This window comes from Pristis pectinata, chromosome 2, assembly GCF_009764475.1.
Source record: "Pristis pectinata isolate sPriPec2 chromosome 2, sPriPec2.1.pri, whole genome shotgun sequence".
Lineage (NCBI taxonomy): Eukaryota > Metazoa > Chordata > Chondrichthyes > Rhinopristiformes > Pristidae > Pristis > Pristis pectinata.
This window is the reverse complement of record NC_067406.1, coordinates 113,514,129-113,538,474: the sequence shown is the minus strand read 5'-3', so window position 1 is coordinate 113,538,474 and position 24,346 is coordinate 113,514,129. Positions and strand designations below refer to the sequence as shown.

At 40.8% G+C, this 24,346-nt stretch overlaps 1 protein-coding gene across 5 annotated transcripts in view; it reads right to left on the bottom strand.

Moving 5' to 3' along the window:
• The window catches only part of dclk2a (doublecortin-like kinase 2a), a 272,001-nt gene that overhangs the window by 96,114 nt on the left and 151,541 nt on the right, over positions 1–24,346 (bottom strand). For 3 of the 5 annotated variants that reach the window (XM_052035871.1, XM_052035879.1, XM_052035907.1), the window contains exons 3-5: positions 18,922–19,024; positions 3,352–3,456; positions 2,214–2,261 (exon numbers count right to left, since the gene is read on the bottom strand). In XM_052035871.1, the coding sequence (XP_051891831.1) occupies positions 2,214–2,261; positions 3,352–3,456; positions 18,922–19,024 (256 nt within the window). The remainder of the gene's footprint in view (positions 1–2,213; positions 2,262–3,351; positions 3,457–18,921; positions 19,025–24,346) is intronic. The other 2 variants (XM_052035888.1, XM_052035898.1) reach the window with 1 other exon arrangement.

The window sequence follows — 24,346 nt, the reverse complement described above, 5'->3', positions numbered from 1 at the left end:
CATTTGTGACTAGTCAGCAATTTTCATTGGTTATCAGTGGCTTACCATAACTTTGATTATAATGAAATACTGCATTATTATGTAAAAAGTCCAATTAATTCAACATAGTCCACCCATGCAAAGTTAACTCTTTCTCAAATTAGGTACATTAAAATGAGATATAGATGAAAAAATATTCTATGAAGGTCAGCTCTGACTATCGAAGAATTAGTTACTGATTCTGCAGTCAATACTTTCTGCTCAGATTCCATTCAAATCTGGAATGGGTATTTAGCCCCTTCACAATCTGCCTAGAGATTTATGGAACTTTCTACCAGATGAAATGATGGCTGTTGAATACATCCACCCATTTACAGACAGGTGAATTCAAGTTGGAATGGAATGATGTAGATTTTACATCATTACTGCTGATCACAAAGCAGGGCAGTGAGGTTATGTCAAAGAATGTAGCCAATCGCTGGTGTATAAAATGATGGGTAATGTTTCTGGACAATTTGACCCTCTCCTTGAGCTTGTCTAGAAGCAGCTGTTCTGCTACACCAAGCACCTACTGGCACTCATGAAAATTACATTTTATCGGACAGTCTGTAAACCCTTTTGGGAACCTGTCAAATTGTGTTAATTGGGATGAGATGCTCAAAATTCAACCCGAGTCAGAAGCAGAGAAATTGAGTGGATACCAATCACAGCATGCCAACTTTCTGCTGATGTGGAAATTCCAGCCATTTTATATCCTATTAAACTTTTATTTCATACTTCAGTATAAAATGTATCTTAGCTGTAGGACCTTCGATTGATTGATTATGCACTTCCTTCAGGGTATAACAATTTGGGCTATGCATATCATCATCAATGTTGTCAGTCACAATAAATATTAGCCAATAGAATGTGTGTTTTTCTACATTGTTCCCTCTTTTTTATTTCCCACGGAATTGAAACATTCTACACACAGGAAATTTGACTGACAATCATTCATGGAATTTAAAGGCTGATTCAGTGATTGAACATCCCACAGGGCTGCAGCACTGCAAGGACTCTGTCCCAGAAAATCACAGCTTATGCACTATAAATCGAAAACTACAGGCTCTGTGCTTGTTTCCCAAGAAATATTCCTTGCAAGGGCAATTTTGTGCTGAAAGCACCCGAACACAGAACCACTCGTTAAAACCTGAGCTACGAAAAAGTGCAGCCAAAAATTATCTTACTGTGGTTTCAATTTTTTTTTCTGCTTCTACTTCTTTCATGATATCTCTACAGTTCACCTTTCTATCATTATTTCTGAGGACCCATGGAAGATCTTTACATCAAGAGGTTCCACTGACAGGTCTTGCGGCATCCTCAGAAGATACTGAGCGAGATCATAACCTTAAAAATGCTATGTGTGTGTTGTGGACATTGGTTTTAAAAGTTGCTAAACAATTGTTATCTTCAGTTGCAATCTTAATGCAATGGTACAGATGCAATTTCCCCTCACATTTTGCTGTACTGCACCCTACAGAGATCATCCAATGCAAATGTGTTCAGCTGCTCTCAGTGAGAGGTGCAACATACATGCCACTGCTTCTCCTGATACCCTCTTGCTGGAGGTTCTCGGGCAAGGGCTCTAATTAGCCATTTCTAACCTTGTGCAGTGAGCAGCAGAGAACCAAGAAGTAGAAGACCCTGTCTGATGAGTACGGGAGATTGTCCCCTGAGAAGGACAACAGTGGTATCTACAATGCTCATTTTGCAGCCATGGCTTTTATTATAGCGCTGCTCAGTTGTAGTGGATGAAAAACACAAAGGTGTGAGTAGTCAGATAAGCAGCGGGTAGATTTACATTGTGATTTATTTGTTTACTTCAATGGAGTTTGAAACACCTGCAGATTTGTTGTGTTTTTTTTTAAAAACACAACTGCCTAAATCTAATTTCATGCCAAATATGTTTCAAATATTAAAAGTTTACACATAAAGAACAGATCTGTTTTTGTTAATTATACCAGTAAGAGGATAAAACTAGTAAAGTTAATTATACTAGTAAGAGGATAAAACTAGTAAAGTCCAGGTGATTGTACCACTGACCTCAATACCATGTGAGAGATATGCATCAACTCAAAGCTATGATTTAGTTATTAGGAAAGTGAAGTTCAGGCCCTTTGTGAAAATTATCTCCATTCACACAAAGGTGGATCAAACTAAGCGTGAGATGGGATTGTATGAAAAGAGGGGCTCACCTGGGGATTTGACCGGAGAATATGCAGTGTAGTAACCTCCTCTTTTAACTGTACTCATTCAGTTAACACACAAGCAGAAGGAGAAAACATTAAGGAGAGATGTTACCACACAATCATAAATAGAACACAGCATCAAATCCAAAACACAAGAAGGGTTAAGGACATAGAGGAACAATTACAATAATGTACAACATTTGGTTGAATAACAGAGACTACTCTAAGAAGATGAAGACACAGATCACAAATATACAATCACAGACAATGCATAGTCTACTCATTTATAGACAGGGGACAACATTTTCTCTAATAGTCAAGGCATTTGGAGAAATATTTGAAGTATAATGAATAAATAATGACTGCAGGCCAAATGCGTGAAAATGAATCTTTGTATTCTATTGAAAGATTCTGCGGGTATTAACATTAAAACTACAATTGCACTACAACATGAATAAGTTCAAACATGTGTCTTTTCTGTTACTCATTATTAAAGAATATACTTGTAGCTGTCTTCTAAATAAAAATGTGGGTAGGGTAATATTGACTGACTGATAGTGTTAATCTAAAATATTGAATTGGTTGCCTATTATACATCCCACTCGAGGTTCCTTTGAATCAAAACAAAGATTTACTGAGATGTATAATGGGCCTCGAATTCAACATCAGCCATTTTATACCATAATACAAAATTGAAATGACCCACTAGTTCCCCCAGACTGAGTAGAATTTTGTTTTCTCAGAAAGGAAACTGGCTGTGTATTTGAGAAATGTAAGGCAAAGTAAACCCTAAAGTACCACAAGAACTGTAACACTTTTGAGCTTTTACAAGATATAATAAAAACTAAAAATGATTAAATTTGTAACATTTGGGTCATTCTTCAGTCAGGATACAATATGCATATGCAATATATACTTTAAAAAATATTCTAAACCTTCCCATGGGAACAGAAGGTGACGTATGATGGATAAGGGTCACTCAGAATAAAGTTTAGACACGTTGGGAACAACAGCCTTTTTTGCACACACAGGCATGTTATTTGACCACCAACTCAGTCACATACAGTTTCCACAAAGGTTTGTTGAAAGTAGTTCTTCACTTTTTCTAATGTTATTAGTTTATTGTTATTTTAAGAAGATGTACCTGATGCAGGAGATCTGCTTCGACGAGACAACCCAGGACTTTTTGATCCAGAATGTCGTGAGGCACTACCAGAACGTGAGTAGGATGATTTCATCACACGACACTCTGAAAGACAAGGAACCCAGTTATTCCATCTTCAGCCTTTTAGACATTACCAACAAGTGAATTCTCTAAGTGTACTTGCTTAGAGAATATATACGTATATCCTTTAATAATTGACAATGAATATTTTCTACATAATGATGCTGTTGCATATTTGTCATGTCACTATGAGTATTGTGTCATCAATGTGGACAAGATATCAGATCTGAATACAGCATCAAAGGCTTCTGCTATAAGAAGGAATAATATCAGTTATCATGAAATGAACTCTTTGCAACTTATTATCTTAGTTTCCCATTGTACCAAATGTTATAAAGGCATTGCATTTCACAGAAATGCTATTCCGGAAAACTTAGGTGCCTAGAAATGCAATGCATATTTTGTTGGTGTGTTAAAACATTAGACCATAAAACCATAAGACAAAGGAGCAAAATTAGGCCATTCAGCCCTTCGAGTCTGCTTTGCCATTCAAACATGGCTGATTCATTTTCCCTCTCAAACCCATTCTTCTGCCTTCTTCCCGTAACCTTTGACACCCTTAGTCATCAAGAAAATATCAACCTCCGCTTTAAATACACCCAATGACTTGGCCTTCACAGGCGCCTGTGGCAATGTATTCCACAGATTCACCACCCTCAGGCTAAAGAAATTCCTCCTAAAGGGACATCCTTTTTTGAGGCTGTGCTCTCTGGTCCTAGACTCTCCCACTACTGGAAACATCCTCTCTATGTCCACTCTATCCAGGCCTTCCAATATTCGGCAGATTTCAATGAGATCCCCCCTCATCCTTCTAAACTCCAGTGAGTACAGGCCCAGAGCCATAAAATGCTCCTCACGTGTTAACCCTTTCATTCCCAGGGTCATTCTTGTAAACTTCCTCTGGACCCTCTCCAATGCCGGCACATCCTTCCTTAGATATGGGACCCAAAACTAGTCGCAATACTCCAAATGTGGTCAACCAACGCCTTATAAAGCCTCAGCATTACATTGTTTCTTTTATGTTCTCGTCCTCTCAAAATGAATGCTAACATTACATTTGCCTTCCTTACTACCGACTCAACCTTCAAGTTAACCTTTTGGGAATCCTGTACTAGGATTCCCACATCCCTTTGCACCTCCAATTTCTGAATTTGCTTCCCATTTAGAAAATAGCCTACGCCTTTATTCCTTCTACCAAAGTGCATGACGGTACACTTCCCAACGCCATATTCCATCTGCCACTTCTTTGCACATTCTCTCAACCTGTCCAAATCCTTTTGCAGACTCCCTGCTTCCTCAACACTACCTGACCCTCCATGTTCCATGTAGTACTAGTGTTAATTCAGGTTTCCTTAAAAAATAATGAGGTTTGTGGAAAACAAGTCTGCAACATCACAAGTGTATTTTCTGCCCAGAGAGAAGAGCCAGAAAGGAAACTGCATGGGACCAACCTAAATTCAACACAGCTCATGACACCACTGCACTGCAATCAGCAAAGATCATAACTATAAAAAGTATGCACGCCATTGTAGCCAGACAACAGCAACACACATTATATCTACCACAGAAGAGAGAGAGGCCACAGTAGAGAGAGAGTGTCCAGATGTACAGAAGGGGAGAGTGAAGTGCTCATTAATGAGTTTCATGCGAGGAGGGAAGTTCCATGCACTGTGATCCGGGAGATCCTCAAGGAGCACCACCAAAAGAGCCTGCCTGGCAGAAATTTTAATCTCATAAGAATTGCAGATCACTGTATACTGCTCTCTCATAGAGACACCTGTCTACAGACTTACTCAGAAGACAGAGAGACACAAACTGTTCCTCATCCCTCACTTCACATTCTCCTACCCTACCCCTGTCCTCAATTCACCATTTGATATTTTACCATAACCCCTCACCTACCCCATGTGTCTACATCTTTTCAAAGTGTCTTTGCAGAGTACAAGGAGAGGACCACTGTTTGCCCCTCAGTGGGACAGCAGGACATTGAACAGGAGGAAAAAGAGAAGCTCGAGGTGATGCAGGAGATAGAGAAATAGGAGGTAAGAGTGGAGGGAGAGATGAAGGAAGGTGATAAGACAGATGATGATGATGATGATGATGATGAGCAGCACAGTTCAATCTCACCTACAAAACAAATTTAAAATTTGGGACTTGCGAAGGCTGGCACTTAGACCATTAAAAACTATGTGAGGGAATCCCAAAAGCTTTGCATGAACACACACTTGGTCTATCTGTTTGTCAAATCACCTTATAACAAGACCACACTCTGAACATCACAGGAAGCTACGTATATTGAAGCATCTCATTGAAGCAACTTCATTATATTGAAGCATCAGATACGACGTTGTGGGCGTCACAGAGTCATGGCTGAAAGAAGATCACAGCTGGGCACTAAACATCCACGGATACACATCCTATCGAAAAGACAAGGCAGGTGGGCAGAGGGGGTGGGGTGGCTCTATTGGTAAAAAGTGAAATCAAATCTTTAGCAGGAAGTGACATAGGATTAGAAGATGTAGAATCCTTGTGGGTAGAGCTAAGAAACTGCAAGGGTAAAAAGACCCTGATGGGAGTTATATACAGGCCTCCCAATAGTAGCCAGGACGTGGTGTACGAATTACAACAAGAGGTAGAAAAGGCATGTAAGAGAGGCAATGTTATGGTGGTCATAGGGACTTCAATATGCTGGTAGCTTGGGAAAGTCAGCTTGGCACCAGATCCCAAGAGAAGGAATTTGCAGACTGCCAGATGGCTTTTTAGAGCAGCTTGTGGTTGAGCCCACTAGGGAAAGACAATTCTGGATTTGGCGTTGTGCAATGAACCAGATTTGATGAGGGAGCTTAAGGTAAAGGAACCCTCAGGATGTAGTGATCATAATATGATAGAATTCACCCTGCAGTTTGAGAGGGAGAAGTTAAAATCAGATGTATCGGTGTTACAGTTGAGTAAAGATAACTACAGAGGCATGAGAGAGGAGCTGGCCAAAGTTGAGTGGAAGGGGACCCTAGCAGGGATGACAGTAGAGCAGCAATGGCAGGAGTTTCTGGGAGTAATTCAGAAGACACAGGATCAGTTCAGCCCAAAGAAGAAGAAGCATTCTAAAGGGAGGATGAGGCAACCGTGCCTGACAGGGGAAGTCAAAGACAGCATAAAAGCAAAAGGGAGGGCATACAATATTGCAAAAATTAGTGGGAAGCTAGAGGTTTGGGGAGCTTTTAAAAACAAAGAGCAGGCAACTAAAAAAGCAATAAAGGAAGAAAAGATGAAATATGAACGTAAGCTAGCCAATAATATAAAAGAAGATACCAAATTTTTTTCAGATGTATGAAGAGTAAAAGAGAGGCAAGAGTGGACATCAGACTGCTGGAAAATGACACTGGAGAGATAGTAACGGGGAAAAAAGAAATGGTGGATGAACAAAATAAGTATTTTGCATCAGTCTTCACTATGCAAGACACCAGCAACATGCCAGAAATTCAAGAGAGTCAGGGGGCAGAAGTGAGTATAGTTGCGATTACTAAGAGAAGGTGCTTGGGAAGCAAAAAGGTCTGAAGGTGGATAAGTCATCTGGACCAGATGGACTATATCCCAGGGTTTTGAAAGAGGTAGCTGAAGAGATTGTGGAGGCATTAGTAGTGACCTTTCAAGCATCACTGGAGTCAGGAATTGTTCCTGAGGACTAGAAAATCGCAAATGCCACTCCACTTTTTAAGAAGGGAGGGAGGCAAAAGACAGGAAATTATACGCCGGTTAGCCTGACTTCAGTGGTTGTTAAGATGTTAGAGTCCATTATTAAGGATGAGGTTTTGGGGTACTTGGACACACATGATAAATAGGCCTAAGTCAGCATAGTTTCCTTAAGGGGAGATCTTGCCTGACAAATCTGTTGGAATTCTTTGAGGAAGTAACAAGTAGGATAGACAAAGGAGAGTCAGTGTATGTTGTTTACTTGGATTTTCAGAAGGCTTTTGACAAGATACCACACATGAGGCTGCTAAACAAGATAGGAGCCTATGGTAATTGCATGGATAGAAGATTGGTAGAAGGTAAAGAGTGGGAATAAAGGGGGCCTTTTCCGGTTGGCTGCTGGTGACTAGTGGTGTTCCCTAGGGGTCAGTGTTGGGTCCGCCACTTTCATTTTATATGTTAATGATCCAGATGACAGAGCCAAGTTTGAATATGATACAAAGATAGGTGGAGGAGCAGGTAGTGTTGAGGAAGCAGGGAGTCTGCAGAAGGACTAGGACAGGTTGGAAGAATGGGCAAAAAGGTGGCAGATAGAATACAGTGTAGGGAAGTGTTTGGTCATGCACTTTGGTAGAAGAAATAAAGGTGTAGACTATTTTCTAAACGGGAAGAGAATTCAGAAATCAGAGGTGCAAAGGGACTTGGGAGTCCTAGTGCAGGATTCCCTAAAGGTTAACTTGCAGGTTGAGTCGGTAGTAAGGAAGGCAAGTGCAATGTTAGCATTCATTTCGAGAGGACTAGAATATTAAAACAAAGATGTAATGCTGAGGCTTTATAAGGTGTTGGTCAGACCACATTTGGAGTATTGTGAGCAGTTTTGGGCCCCATATATAAGGAAGGATGTGCTGGCATTGGAGACGGTCCAGGGGAGGTTCATGACAGTGATCCTGGGGGTGAAAGGGTTAACATATGAGGAGGGTTTGATGTCTCTGGGCCTGTACTTGCTGAAGTTCAGAAGAATGAGGGGGGATCTCATTGAAACCTACCGAATATTGAAAGGCCTGGACAGAGTGGATGTGGAGAGGATGTTTCCAGTAGTGGGAGAGTCTAGGACCAGAGAGCACAGCCTCAGAAAAGGACATCCCTTTAGAACTGAAATGAGGAGGAATTTTTTTAGCCAAAGGGTGCTGAATCCATGGAATACATTGCCACAGACAGCTGTGGAGGCCAAGTCATTGGGTATATTTAAAGCGGTGGTTGATAGGTTCTTGATTAGTAAGGGCGTCGAAGGGTACGGGGAGAAGGCAGGAGAATGGGGTTGAGAGGGAAAAATAAATCAGTCATGATTGAATGGCAGAGCAGACTCGATGGGCTGAAGGGTCTAATTCTGCTCTGATGTCTTATGGTCTTGTCTTACAATAGTTTCACAATTCCTATGCAGCTTGCCATTTCATGTGCATCTTGAACAGGTACTGTAAAGTACACCCAAAACACAAAACTGAGAAAATAAAGGACTAAATATTAATTGTTGCATTTATTTGTATTAACCATACATAACTGTGTGTTTGTACATTCCCAAAGGCCAGGAAACAAGTCAAAATGTGAACCCTGTAAGATCACAAATAAAAATGCTGATGTAATGATTCTTGCACAATGAAATTTCGAAACACGTTCCTCTTAAGATCAGATACTGTTTAAGAATGGAAAAATTATCTTGCAAAGTTTATTGTTTTGAACGCTCCATTTTTAAATGCGACATTCATCAGTGGCTTTTAAATAAAAATATTACTTAATTATTATAATGGAGATTTTCTAGGATTTGCCACTCTGTAGCTAGTTGAAGAAGGGCTTAAATTGTACAGCATATTACATGACTCCAAAATGCTGCTTGATTTACTAATGCTCAAATTATAAATTTTTATTACAATGCCATTGAGTCTTTGAGGTACACGTCAATTAATAAATCTGATTTTTTTCATATAATGAATAGCATGCATAAAAACCCTCCATCCATAAGAATATACTGTTCCAAAATACTCATAATGCAATTCGCCATCTTTTTTGATTTTCCTTTACCAAAATGTTTTCTAAGAATGCATCCCTTTTGTAAATTGAGGAACGAATGTGTAGTCAATTAAGTACTTTTGAAGTACACTCCCATTCTGGTCTCTCTGCTTGTGTTCTCCAACACTGTTGAGACCAATACAAGCTGGAGGAACAACACCTCATCTTCCGCCTGGGCATACTGCAGCCTTCCCAAATTAATATCAGATACTCTAACTTTAGATAAGATGCTCTTTCTTCCTGTCCATATTTCTGGCAGTCATCGTTTTTCCTTCTCCTCTCTGTGTAGAACCACATCAGCAACACATTACAGAGCCACAGCAGCTCAACCTGATCCTGCCTGCCATGTCTTCATTCTATCAGAGAAATTCCCTTTGCTTCACACATACTTCACTGCTACCTACACCAACCTATTTCTCTCTTTCTCAGATCTGATGAAGGGTTCCTCATTTAAAACATTAACTGTTTCTCGTTCCACAGATGCTGCTGGATCTGCTTACTTTTCCAGCATTTTCCACCTCTGTCATGTTGGCTCAGTTTTTCTTACTCTACTCATCAACATCTAGCTTGCCAGGCAGGTCTCACCACCTTTCTGTTAACAACTTGCTACACAGACCTCAAAGTTTAATGTGCAGGTAACGGCCACTTTTAAGCCATTTTGATCCCCTATTACAGACATTTCTTTTGTTCTAATCACTCCATCATCTTCTCTCCTACTGAAAGTTAACACATCTCTCCCTTTCTCAGTTTTGACAAATATTCGCAGACCAGAAATTTTGACTGTTTCTCTTAGCACAGATAGCCACATAGAGTCATACAGCACAGATAGCCACATAGAGTCATACAGCACAGAAACAGGCCCTTTGGCCCAAGTGGTCCATGCCGACCAAGATGCCCAATCCAAGTCCCATTTGCCAGTGTTTGGCCCATAACCTTCTAAACCTTTCCAATCTATGTACCTGTCTAACGGTCTTTTAAAAGTTGTTATTGTATCCACCTCAACCACTTCCACATGGATACCACCCTTTGTGTAAAAAAGTTGCCCCTCATGTTGCTCTTAAATCTTTCCCCTCTCACCTTAAACCTATGCCCTTTAGTTCTTGATACCGCAGCTCTGGGAAGAAGACAGAGTACATTCACCCTATCTATGCCCCTCATGAACGTACACCTCTGTAAGATCACCTCTCAGTCTCCAATGCTCTAAGGGATAAAGTCCTAGCCTGTCCAACCTCTCCCTATAACTCAGTCCCTCAAGTCCTGGCAGCATCCTTGTAAATCTTTTCTGAACTTTTTCCCGTTTAATAACAGCTTTTCTACAGGAGGGTGACCAAAACTGAACACAATGCTCCAAGTATGGTCTCACCAGCATCCTGCACAAGTGCCCTATGAGTTCCCAACTTTAATACTAAATGTCCTGACTTATGAAGGTGAGCGAGCCAAAAGCCTTCTTCACCACCCTATCTCCCTGTGACTCCATTTTCAGTGAACCATATACCTGTACTCCAAGGTCCCTCTGTTCTACAACACACCCCAGGGCCCTGCTGTTCTCTGTGAAAGTTCTACCTGGATTTGACTTTCCAAAATGCAACACCTCACACTTGTCCGAATTAAACTCCTTTCATCATTCCTCAGCCCATTTACTCAGCTGATCAAGATCCCCCTGTAATTTTTGATAACTTTCTTTATTGTCCACTATACCATCTATTTCAGTGTAATCTGCAAACTTACTAACTATGCCTTGTACATTCTTATCCAAATTGTTGATATAGCTGACAAATAACAATGGGCCCAGAACCGACCTGCGGCACACCACTAGTCACAGGCCTCCAGTCCGGGAAACAACCTTCCACCATTACCCTCTGCTTTCTACCATCAAGCCAATTGTGTATCCAATTAGCCAGCTCTCCCTGGATTCCATGCGATCTAACCTTCCAGAGCAGTCTCCCATGTGGGACCTCATCAAAGGCCTTACTGAATGATAAGGATGTTGCACAGTATTATAATAAATTTCCCACTGAACCCAACAAATTTAAAGATAGCACAGAAAACGGGACTCCAATGAGTCGTAAGAGTGTGGCAAACATCACCTGATGAGCTAAATGCCAAACCATCAGGATTTTCATACAATCAGATAGAGGATGACCAGAGTTTTACAGTACTGTGTTTTTCTTACACAAGGACAATAGAAATTCTCTAACATCAACATTTAACAATCTCATACTTTATGTTTTACTTCTTCCCAACAGTGTGGATAATGAATCTCACTTAGCCAGTTTACATCCCTTAGCAGACTCTAAACTCAAGATTCCTTTCAACACTGTCTTTGTATTGTCAACAAACTGGATACACCACATTCAGTCCCTCCCTCCAGGTCAATCCTGATTGCAAATAACCTAGGCCCCAGTATTGACACCCCACTAGTTAAAGCTTGCCGGGCAGAAAAGTGACTTATTTATCCCAATTCTCAGCTTCCTGTCCAATTATTTCAATCCCATGAGCCCTAATCTTGTAAACTTTTGTATAATGCTTTCGTCAAATGACTCCTAGATATCCAAATATATAATGCCCACTGGTTCCCCTTAGCTATATCCTAAATGCCAAATGCAATTTCCCTTGCACAAAACCCATGCTTATTCAAGGAATAATATGACTGGGCAAAGATTAACATCTAATACTCTGGAAAATATGAAAGTCTGGCACCACAAATTCAAGAATGCTATATTATTGTACTATTCATAGTTAAAACAAGCAATTAGAAAGGCAAATAGTCATTGGCCTTTATTGAAGAGGAGATGGAGTAGGATCACATCTGGAATCTCTGTACAATTAAGGTGGGGGGGGGTAGGATTAGAACAGACGTCAGGGATACGTTTTTTACTCAGAGAGTAGTGGATGCCTGGAATGTGTTGCCTGATAGGGTGGTGGAGGCAAATTCATTGGGGGCTTTTAAGAGGGGCTTGGATGGGCACATGAATGAGAGGAAAATGGAGGGACATGGGCATTCTATATGTAGGAGGGATTAGCTATGTCGGCACAACATTGTAGGCCGAAGGGCCTGTTCCATGCTGTACTGTTCTATATTCTATAAACCACGTCTATTGCCCTGCCCTCATCAACTTTCTTGGTCACCTCATCAAAAAATCAATCAAGTTCGTAAGACATGATCTCCCATGCACAAACCCATGCTGACTACTCCTAATCAACCCCTGTCTTTCCAGATATCATATCATATCCCTCAGAATTCTCTCCAGTAACTTACCTACCACGGATGTTAGACTTACTGGCCTATAGTTTCCAGGTTTACCTTTGCCACCCTTCTTAAACAAAGGCATAGCAGTCGCTACCCTCCAGTCTACCAGCACCTCACCTGTGGCTAACGATGATGCATATATCTCAAACAGGGCTCCCGCAATTTCTTCTCTAGCTTCCCACATTGTTCTTGGATAAACCTGGTCAGGCCCTGGAGATTTGTCTACCTTCATACCTTTTAAGACAACCAACACCTCCTCTACTGTAACGCAGACTATCTCCAAGACCTCCCTATTTACTTTTACTAGTTCGAAAGTCTTCATGTGTTTCTCCACAGGAAAAACAGAGGAAAGATATTCATTAAGGACCTTGCCCATCTCCTGTGGCTCCACACAAAGTGTCCACTTTGGTCTTTGAGGGGCCCTCTTTTCTCTCTAGTTACTCTTTTTCCCTTAATATACTGATAAAATCTCTTTGGATTTTCCTTAATCTTCTCTGCCAAAGTTATTTCATGTCCCCTTTTTGCCCTCCTGATTTCTTTCGAGTAAACTTCTGCATCCCCAATACTTCTCCAGGGATTCACTTGATCCCAGCTGCCTGTTCCTGACCGATGCCTCCTTCTTTTTCCTGGCAAGGGCCTCAATATCCCTCACCATCCAGGGTTCCCTACTGCTACCCAGCCTTGCCTTTCACTCCAACAGGAATGTGCAGACCTTGAGCTCTCACTATCTCACCTTTAAAAGCCTCCCACTTGCCTGTGGTCCTTTTGCCTGCAAACAATCTTCTCCAATCAACCTTTGCAAGCTCTTGTCTCGTATCGTCAAAATTCACCTTGCCCCAACTTAGAACTTGAACATGTGGACCAGTTCTGTCCCTTTCCATAACTAGTTTAAAACTAATAGAACGATGGTCACTGGTCCCAAAGTGCTCCCCCACTGTCACCTCAATCACTTGCCCCACCTTATTACCCAAAAGTTGGTCAAGCTTTGCCCTCTCCCTAGTAGGGCCCTCTATATATTGCCCAAGGAAACTTTCCTGAACACACTTAACAAATTCCACCCCATCTAAGCCCTTAACAGTATGGCAGTCCCAGTCTATGTAAGGAAAGTTAAAATCCCCTACTATGACAACCCTATTATTCTTACAACTCTTGCATATTCGTTCTTCTAATTCCTGTCGACTATTTGGGGGCCTATAGTACAATCCCAGCAATGTGATCATCCCCTTCTTATTTCTCAGCTCCATCCATAAAGCCTTACTGGATGATCCTTCAGTAATTTCATCTCTGACTACTGCTGTGACATTTTCCTTAATCAAAAATGCAACTCCTCCTCCTCCCTTTCCTCTGCCTCTATCCTGCCTGAAGCATCTGTACCCTGGAACATTAAGCTGCCAGTCATGACCCTCCCTTAGCCATGTTTTCATAATGTCTCAGTCCCATGTAGCTATCCAAGCCCTAACTTCATCCACCTTATTTACATTTATTTACAAGAAACCTTGTCAGGCTTCTTGCATTGAAATAAATGCAATTTAATCCAATAGGCTTTCCTCGCTCCTGGCCATTCTCCTGCCTGTCCTGCCTATTCAACTTGCTGTCACTGAATTCTGCATCACTTTCCAGCCTCTCATTTGCCTCCTTGATGCTTGGGATCCCGCCCCTCTGCTAATCTAGTTTAAACCCACCCTAGTAGGACTAGCAAATCTGCCTGACAGGATATTGGTCTCCCTCCAGTTCAGGTGTAACCAGTCCCTCTTGTACAGGTCACTTCTGCCCCAGAAGATATCCCAGTGGTACAAAAATCTGAATCCCTGCCCCCTACACCAATTTTTCAGCTATGCATTCATTTGCCATATCCTCCTATTCTTACCCTCACTAGCACGTGGCACTGGAAGTAATCCAGAGATTACTACCATAGAACCATAGAATAATACAGCACAATACAGGCCCTTCGGCCCACCATGTTGTGCTGACCTTTAAACCACACCTAGGACTATCTAACCTCTTCCTCCCACATATCCCCCTATTTTAAATTCCTCCATATGCTTATCTAACAATCTCTTGAACTTGACAAACGTACCTGCCTCCACCACTACCCCAGGCAGTGCATTCCATGCCCCAACCACTCTCTGGGTAAAAAACCTCCCTCTGATATCTCCCTTGAACTTCCACCCCTTACTTTAAAGCTATGCCCTCTTGTATTGAGCATTGGTGCCCTGGGAAAGAGGTGCTGGCTGTCTACTCTATCCCTCTTAATATTTTGTACACCTCTATCACGTCTCCCCTCATCCTCCTTCTCTCCAAAGAGTAAAGCCGTAGTTCGCTTAGTCTCTCCTCATAATCCATACTCTCCAAACCTTGCAGCATCCTGGTAAATCTCCTCTGCACCCTTTCCAACACTTCCACGTCCTTTCTATAATGAGGCGACCAGAACTGGACATAGTACTCTAAGTGTGGTCCAACCAGAGTTTTGTAGCACTGCCCTCGAGATCCCGCTTTTTTAACTTCCTCCCCAGCTCCCTACATTCACTCCACAGGACCTCATCCCTTTCTCTACCTATGTCATTTGTGCCAACGTGCACGATGACTTTTGGCTGCTCACCCTCCCCCTTGAGAATGTTCTGTAGCTGCTCTGTGATATTCTGGACCCTGGCACCAGGGAGGCAACACGTCATTCCAGAGTCCCTTTTGCGGCCACAGAATCTCTTGTCTGCCCCATTAATATTGAATCCCGTATCACTAGAGTCCTTTCTGCCTTCACTCTTCTGCGCTGAGCCTCAGAACCAGTCCTGGCGCCACAGACCTGGCTACTGCTGCCTTCCCTGAATGGTCATCCCCCCCAACAGTATCCAAAATGGTATACTTGCTTTTGAGGGGGATGGCCACAGGGGAATCCTGTACTATCTGCCTACTCCCTTTTCCTTTCCTGGTGATCACCCAACTACTTTCTGCCTGTACCTTAGGTGTGACCACCTTGCTAACACTCATATCTATGAAACTCTCAGCATCTCAGATGATACTGAGTCCATTCAGCTCCAACTCCAGCTCCTTCATGTGATTAGTCAGGAGCTGCAGCTGGACACACTTCCCACAGGTGTAGTCCTCAGGGACACTGCAAGTCTCCCTGATCTCCCATGTCCTAGAGGAGGAGCATGCCACTGCACTAACTGCCATCTGAATGCTCTAAGTTTAAAAAGGAAATTCAAGTAACCTTACCTGCACTTCTGCTCGCCGAAGTCTTGTAAGCCAAAGCCTCTTAACTTTGCACTCAAACACTGGCCCACTCTTACAATGGTCACTCCTCAATGACAACTCTGCTGGACCCTGCTTTCCAATTATTGGCTGATATGTCTCACAACTAGCCAATAAGAAATGCTTTTCCAAAAAAAAAGATCTACAAGCCAATCAGAAGGACTCTTTCTTTTTTAAGCTTCCTGCTGCTGCTCTGCCTCCTGCCTCTCAGCACCTTAAGATGAGCACAGATGCTACCTGATCTGTTGAGTTTTCCCAGCATTTTCTGTTTTTGTTTCAGATTTCCATTATCTGTGGTTTTTTTTCTTAATTTTCATTTAATTTGGATACTGAGTATCCCTTCCTTTTAGAATATAAGAAATACTTCAGCTGATGTGCGCAAATTATTTTCTTACCAACAGCGAGAAATATTGGTTGCAGGATGAATTTTTTTCAAGACTCCAGGAAAAACTTAAAATACTTGCCTTTAACATAGTGCCATAGAACCTTCTATTTTAACCTGACATGGCTTCACCTCAATGTTTGCTCCAAATATCAGCTTTTCTGATCATGTAGCACCCCCTCAGTAGTGTACTGGAGTGCCAGTCTAGACTTTGTGCTTAAGACTCCAGAGGAAGGATTCAAACAACATGTTTCTACTTGGATAAGATACGATATCTTTATCAGTCACATGTACATCGAAACACACAGTGAAATGCATCTTTTGCATAGAGTGTTCTGGGGGCAGCCCGCAAGTGTCGCCACACTTCCGGCGCCAGCATAGCATGCCCAAAAATTCCTAAACCATACGTCTTTTGGAATATGGGAGGAAACTGGAGCACCCGGAGGAAACCCATCCAGACACGGGAAGAATGTACAAACTCCTTACAGACTGTGGCTGGAATTGAACCCGGGTCTCTGGCGCTGTAAACGCCGCTACACTACCGTAGGTAGGCATGTTATCAATTTAGAAATAAGTTGACAAGTTGGTATAAAGAACATCAATGAGATTCACAAGATTTAATAAAGACATAGAGAAAATCTTGATATACATTATTAGATCAACAAAGGGAACATTGATTTTAATTTATTAAATCCTATTACTTTGCATCTGACACAGAATGAATTTGATTTCAGGGTCTCTATCTGCCCAATGGCATTGTAAAATTTGCCATTATAAAGCCATTCAACTACTTGTGTGGAATGGTTCAGAGATTTTAAATTTTAACTGCATAATTTGATTTTTTTCCTGTCAGACTCGTGCACTCACTTATGCAACAAATGGAAAAATATTCTCATTTTCTTCGACATGAAATGCAGAACTCTGAACCCGAGGAATATGAGGTCAGATATTTTGTTTTGTTTGTATGTGACATTCAATGCATCAAAAATCCAGACATTCACTTGCAAATGAAATAGTAACAAAACAGATGACCAACATATGCATCTTCTTGCAAAGACCTTATAAAACAAAAGATGTTACAGTGAACAGATTTAAAGAGTCTCAGCCGCCTTGAACAGATTACAAAAGTAAACACTGGAGTCCAAATGTTAAACATTGTCCCTCACACAGTTTTACAGCTTTCCTGACAAGTTCTTAACTGCTGTCATTTTGGCTCCATCAACTCCGATCTAAAAAAAACAGCTGCTACAGGTGTCCTATTGATATTAAAATAGTAGATCCCAATGAGGGTATTCAGATTCTAATGCAGATTTAACTGCCAATTTATCATCAGTAGAAACTAGTGATGGAACACACTAGTGAAAGGTAATTGTGGTTAGAAGAGGCCCTGGTAATTTAAATGTTTTTTGCTGGGGCCTATTGGGGACTTTTGGGCCTCCTGAGTGTGGGGCTTTCCTCCTCATTTGATCATGTTCTCCTGCAGACTTAGCTGTTCTTGATTGACCTAATCCACAGATCTCCAGCAGTGGTCTCCTGCTGCCATAAATGCTGCTTTCCTTGCTATTCCCAATGGATTCAAGCAGGAGTTCACCCTAGAAGATGACAATGAGGCTCCAGAGTAAAATGATGTATCATGATCGAATGGGCTTTGTAAATGCAGCAGCTGGTTAGGACTGTTTCTTAAATGAAAAGATCCTTTAACCCTGATCAAGTTTCTCATCTGCTTTTTTTTAGCTTCATGTGAAGAAGTCATCCTTCCTGCTTCACCTGGCAATCTCCTTCTGCCACCTCCCTGAGTGGCCACTATCCATTTGAGACATGGTAATATGATAAAAAAGACATTCAACTTCTGAGGCATCACAGCCAAGCTTACACAGAACATATATGGTAACATAGATTTCTATAGGGCCACTGGATAAAGGATAAAGGTTAAGGGGGTGACCTTTGGTCACTCTATCACTTTCTGTCAAACAACAGAAAACAACATCTCTGTAAAACTCTGGTTCGACTGCATTTAGAGTATTGCGTGCAATTCTGGTCACCTCACTACAGGAAGGATGACAAGGCTTTAGAGAGGGTGCAGAGGAGGTTTACCAGGATGCTGCCTGGATTATAGGGCATGTGCTATCAGGAGAGGCTGGACAAACTTGGGTTCTTTTCTCTGAAGTGGCAGAGGCTGAGGGTGACCTGTTGGAAGTGTATAAAATTATGAGGGGCATAGATAGGGTGGACAAGCAATATATTTTTCCCCATTATTGAGTGATCCAATACCAGAGGGTGGTAGAGGCAAATTCAGTGGGGGCTTTTAAGAGGGGCTTGGATGAGCACATGAATGAGAGGAAAATAGAGGGATATGGGCATTCTGTAGGTAGCAGGGAAAAGCTATGTCGGCACAACACTGTGGGCCGAAGGGCTTGTTCTGTGCTGTGCTGTTCTATGTTCTTAACATGTTTGCAATTTCAGAACATGTAACTCAGCACCAACCAGGGAATTAAACTGTGAATTATTTCTGAATAAAAGCTGCATGTTCTGTATTTCTAAACCAAATGAACAATTGAAAATTGAGCCAATCTGGAAAGATGTAATGAGGTTCATTTGAATGCACTGTAACTGAAATATTTGATGTTAAATAATGGCAATCTGCTCAGAAATCAAACAGCAATTTAAAAAAAATAATTCATCTATCTCTTAGCATAATTTCTAACAAAATAATCCATGTCATTGCTGATAAAAAAGATAATTAATGACTCATCCAAAATAGAGCAGTGGAAAATCTCCTTGTCTTTTTAGCATTCCCCTGGAGGAAAATGATATTCAGTCTGAATCCTAAACTTAATGAGCCACAGAATCTTACCACTACTGTCCAGCAAAAAGTCATCCTGGGCGTATCGGTACTTTTCTGGACCACATGCGACAAAGACATCATCATCTCCAAAAAAATCTTGCAGGCAAACAATCTGAAAAAGAAAATATTAGATAGTTGGAACAATGCACCTGCAAAATAAATGTGTAGCTCTGTACTCTGTTGTTAATAATAACAGTGCTTTAAGATACATAACATGGCAAATAATTATAAGGTTCATGGTTGACTGCTTCTTTGTGAGCTTGGGTAGTTCTTAGACAGGATGACAAATGACAAATGCAATTCCAAGGATTAAAGGCTATCCATGACCAAAGAAGCCAAGGTGACAATAATCTCCCATCTGAAACTTATTTGTTCTTGTTAGAATGAAGAAGAGTTGTTTTTTTGAATTATGGAACTTTTTATGATAAGAGTATTGGTATTGGTTTATTATTGTCACTTGTACCGAGGTACAGTGAAAAACTTGTCTTGCATACCGATCGTACAGGTCAATTCATTACCTCTAAAGAGCTATGCAGGTGACCTAACAAGTAAAGAAAAAGATAAGGAAAGTTAACCAAAGGTATGATTACAACAGTTGAGTTTGAAAATAAAAAAACATATGAAGGTGGAGTGATGAAGCAAGGTGGACAAGGATTCCAGGTTGTAGTCATAATAGTAAAAGGCTTTGACACCGATGATTTTCTAGACAGAATGTGCAAAACAAAATGGCACTAGCTAGATTTCACAGTGATTTGATTTGGAGGCACATTTATTATGTAACTGTGAAATACTCATGGAATAAAAAAAACACTTTACACAGTTAAAATCTCTATGAAATAATTTAAACTTGGTAGTCTAAGGAGTACAATTACTAATTTCATATAAAAAGCAGTAAACATGCTGTAGTAATATTATATGACTGGCTCTAAAATATTTTTATTGGTTTCCATGAATATTCAATTTTGGAGTAAATAGCGTACAATGCATTTGGTACTCATGATATGATCTCCACTACACTGGAAATCCACCTGCTGATTGGGTGACCTCCATTCAGTGGGCAAGTATGACCCGGAGTTTATAGTTGCCTGTCACTTTAATTCTCCATCTCACTCCCATTCTGGCCTTCCTTTCTTTGGCTTCTTACACCGTTCCAACGAAACTTAATGTAAGCTTGAGGAACAGTATTTCATCTTCCATTTAGACACATTACAGCCACCTGGACTCAACAATAAATTTGACATTTTGGTAATCAGTCATTCCAACCTTTTAACTCATGTTTCCAGCTTCCAGTTTTTTTCTCTCTCCACTTCTGGTAATTTCAGATTTTACTGCCTCCTCATATTTACACCACCTCCGGATGTACTTTTGTTATTCACTAGACTTTAATATCCTCTTTCAGCTGGCAATGTCAACTTTTATTCCCTCTTTCCCTTCCCCCTTTCTCTGGAATTTGTTTTATTTCCCATTTCAGTTTATAGGTCATGAACCTGAAATGTTAAGTATTTCTTTCTCCATAGATGCTGCCTGACCAGCTTTTTACTAATTTACGGCATCTGCAGTGTTTTACATTTGGGCAATAATATTTATTTGCAGTTGTTAAACAGAAGTAAACAGAAGTAACACTGAAAAATTGCCAGTGGGAGAATGTAATATAAAACTGGATGATTATTACATTATCAACAATGAATGCCGCTTCAAAAAAGATTATCTCTTAGAAAGATCATACAGTTGTCTCATTTTTTAAAATCAGTCTGTCAATACATAAGAGGATATTAATCACATAATAAACACAAGCAGGTCATTAAATTTGCTTCTAATTTAAATGAGAAACTTCCTAATTGTTTATGACTAATTGAAGATCTCACCTTGCTCAAAAATTAATAAGCAGTATGAAGATAAAGATTTTTTGAAAAGAAAGCAGACATGGAAGGAAATGAGAATCAGGCTGCAACTGGAAAAATAATAAAGCAAAAGTGATCAATTGGAAGGGGAAAGATTAAACTGTATCCATTAGAAAAAATATTTAAATATGGTAAAAAAAAGACAAAGATTATCAACCAAATTCATTGCCTTTAGCTGAATTCCACAATTTTTCTAATATATACTGATTATAGATGAGAAAAATGTTGTTACATTCACAGCAACTTAGTGTTCCCAAAAGGAGAGTGAATTTTAGAGAAATGAGTATTCAGTATGTAAGCTGTTTCCAGAATCAAAGAAGTTAAAATGGAGAGAAGCAAGAAAATATGCCACTAATTCAAAAGGCAAAGGAAGAATTTGAAAAAAACATATTTTGAATGTTACAACAATGAAATAGAAATTAAGCAATAGAAGATTGAGGATTTTTGTCCACAACCTAAATTATCACTATCACTGTCTATTTTAATAAAATTTGCAGAGTCACGTAAGTAGAATATACACTTTAAACATTGTTAATGGACAGTACGTTAGTGAGGCAGAAAACAACATGACATCAGAAAGAGCAACCCAATTCTTTAACTCAGTCAGAAAGGTGCTTGGAGATAAGGTGAAATGTAAGAATTTCCCTTGAGATTGGAGACTAATGCTTTAGGAAATGACTTGGCTGTGGTGGAGAGAGTGACTACAGAACAGTTTCTATGAAGAAGCAAAAGATTCACAATCAAGCTTAGGGGCAGAAATTCTGCAGCAGTTCACCCTCCAGTCTCCTGTCTAGATGTGTTTATTCTTCTTCTTAACATATATAATATTCCGACATGGTTCTTAATTTTAAAAAGCATTTCAACAAGGCACATATGAAACCACCCAAACATTTCTTGTAGAAGTGATGCATATATGACATGGCTTGAATTTCAAGAAGAGATCCACTAAATTGTTACCAATAGAGTTCAAAGCAATAAACATATTGACAGAGAGAGGGTATAACATTCTGTATTCAAGATGGCATTTCCCTCTTACTCTTCCAAACATGATTACCCTAACACACACACACACGCACGCACGCACGCACACACACACACACAGAAAGGAGGGGGGAGGGTCTTTTCTAAAAGTGCTTCCATTTTTGCTCACATTTTTACAAGCACTGACATAGAAATCTGCAGTCTGAGTGTTAACAATATTTTATTCACACTACACAGTTGAATGGAAGCAACTTATTAGCATTCTCAAGCAAGCATGAGCCACATTGGGCAACAGAAGTGCATGCTTCAGTATGTATGATTTGCCTGTGCATGGAGCCCTCTGGGCATGCAACTGTGACGTCAATTGACTTACAATGCATATTTGAAGTTGCTGTTGCAAAACTAGCAGTGTCTTTATCATGAAAATAGCCCTCATAGTTGGAAGAAAGCATGTTTGAGCACTATCTAAAGCTTAGCTGAATTGCTGATGGTGAATCTGCCATGGAAGACAATGGTAACACCTTTCCCACTGTGTACATATGAAAATAACTCCTCCACGAGCCTGGAAGAAAGTAGAGTGGGTCTGATGCACTGACTGTCTCAGTATGCATTCCATGCTTGACACAATGCCTAGTCCAGTGAGTTGGAGGGGTTTACACAGAGTAGAGGTGACCGGGGTAGGCTGCAGATAGAATTGAGAACTCACTGGAGGAGAAGTCCTCCTGATTTGCTGAAGAGTAAGGCGTCCTTTGGACTGCTAGTTTTACAATAAATCCTTCCTACATTCTGAATTAAACTGCCTATGATGTGACTAACTTATATTGAAGGTTGTGCCAGACCACTGCCAACAAATGTCCTTGTGTTTGGTCTGGACACTGGTATTGACAATGAAAGCATTGATGGAACCAGTGGTCATCTCAGCCGATGCTGCAGCTGGGTTCTCTTAGCAGGGCTTTGGCACCAGCAATATCATCTCTCATAAATGCTCACACTAGGGCTACCTAGACTCTGGGCTCCAACAACTTCTCTGCCTTAGGCTGGCTGGAAAAAGTGAACAGATAGGAACTCTCAGTCCAACATGGATATGGATCTCCTCGAAACTGCTTTCCTGCAGGTCAGCAGAGGCACACCTACAGTTTAGTACAAGAGGAATCAGGTAATGGGAACAGAACATCCTCCCTCTCAGGATGACACCATGTCGACAGTCTCACTGAATTCACAAACAATCTCCACCCTAATGTTAGTAGAACAATTCCCAAGGAGCACCAAATAATAGATTTTAGCATTTTCCAAATGACAGGTATTAGGTTAAGTGGTCCATGGCTTTCTGTCTACTTCCTTTTTTCAAAAGCACTGTTACATTTGCAGTTTTCCTTGAGGACCTCTGCAGATTCCAGAGAGATTACAACTGACACTTTCTCTGTAGCTACTTTGTTTATGACCCAGACTGTCAGCCATCAGGACCAGGGAGCCTGTTAGCCTTTAGCCCCCATAGTTGGTCAAATATTTATTTTCTAGTGATATTATTATAACTTCTACGCCTTTGGTGCCCTCCCTTTGGCATGCTTCATTTATTTACTGGTATAGCAGTTTCCTTATGTATGTTCTCATAGATAACCAAGGCAGTGACATTATGGACATGCTACAAAGCATTGCCTTTGACAGAAGCAACAGCAATCAGTTACAAAAAAATGAAAAATCACGGGCAGGGAAAGAACCTCTGATCCATTCAGTCTGACCCATACAACTGTACAGGTCCTCCCCAGGTTACGAATGCCCGACATATTCACAGCTAAGCTAGCTATTAAGCTATTTATTTATTAGTCACATGTACATCAAAACACACAGTGAAATGCTTCTTCATGTGTTACTGAGAATGTGCTGGGGGCAAGCCCGCAAGCACATACATAAGAACGAATGTTTGAGAGACCAGCAGGATGGATGGTGATGGATTTGCTGGCTGAACATAGAACGGCCCATGACGTTGTACCGACATGTTATCCTGCTCTAAGATCTAGCTAACCCTTCCCTCCCAGGTTTTGAAGCTTGTTGATTAATACTGAGGGGATCATGGTGTTGAACTCTGAGCTGTAATTGATAAACAGCAGCCTGACATATGTTTTGCTGTTGCCTAGGTGCTCCAAAGCAGAGTGGCAGCAGTACAGTGCAAAGGCATAAGAATTACTACAAATTACAAAATAAATAAGTAGTGCAAAAAAAGGAATAATGACGTAGTGTTCATGGGTTCATGGACTGTTCAGAAATCTGATGGCAGAGGAGAAGAAGCTGTTTCTAAATCATTGAGTGTGGGTCTTCAGTCTCCTTTACCTCCTCCCCAATGGTAGTAACAAGAAGAAGGCATGTCCTGGAAGGTGAGGGTCCTTGGTGATGGATGCCACCTTCTTGAGGCACTGCCTCATGAAGATGTCCTCAATGGTGGGGAGGGTTGTGCCTGTGATGGAGCTGGCCAAGTCTGCAACCCCTTTCGATCCTGAGCGTTGGAGCCTCCATACCAGGGGTGATGCAACCTCAGAATGCTCTCCACCACACAT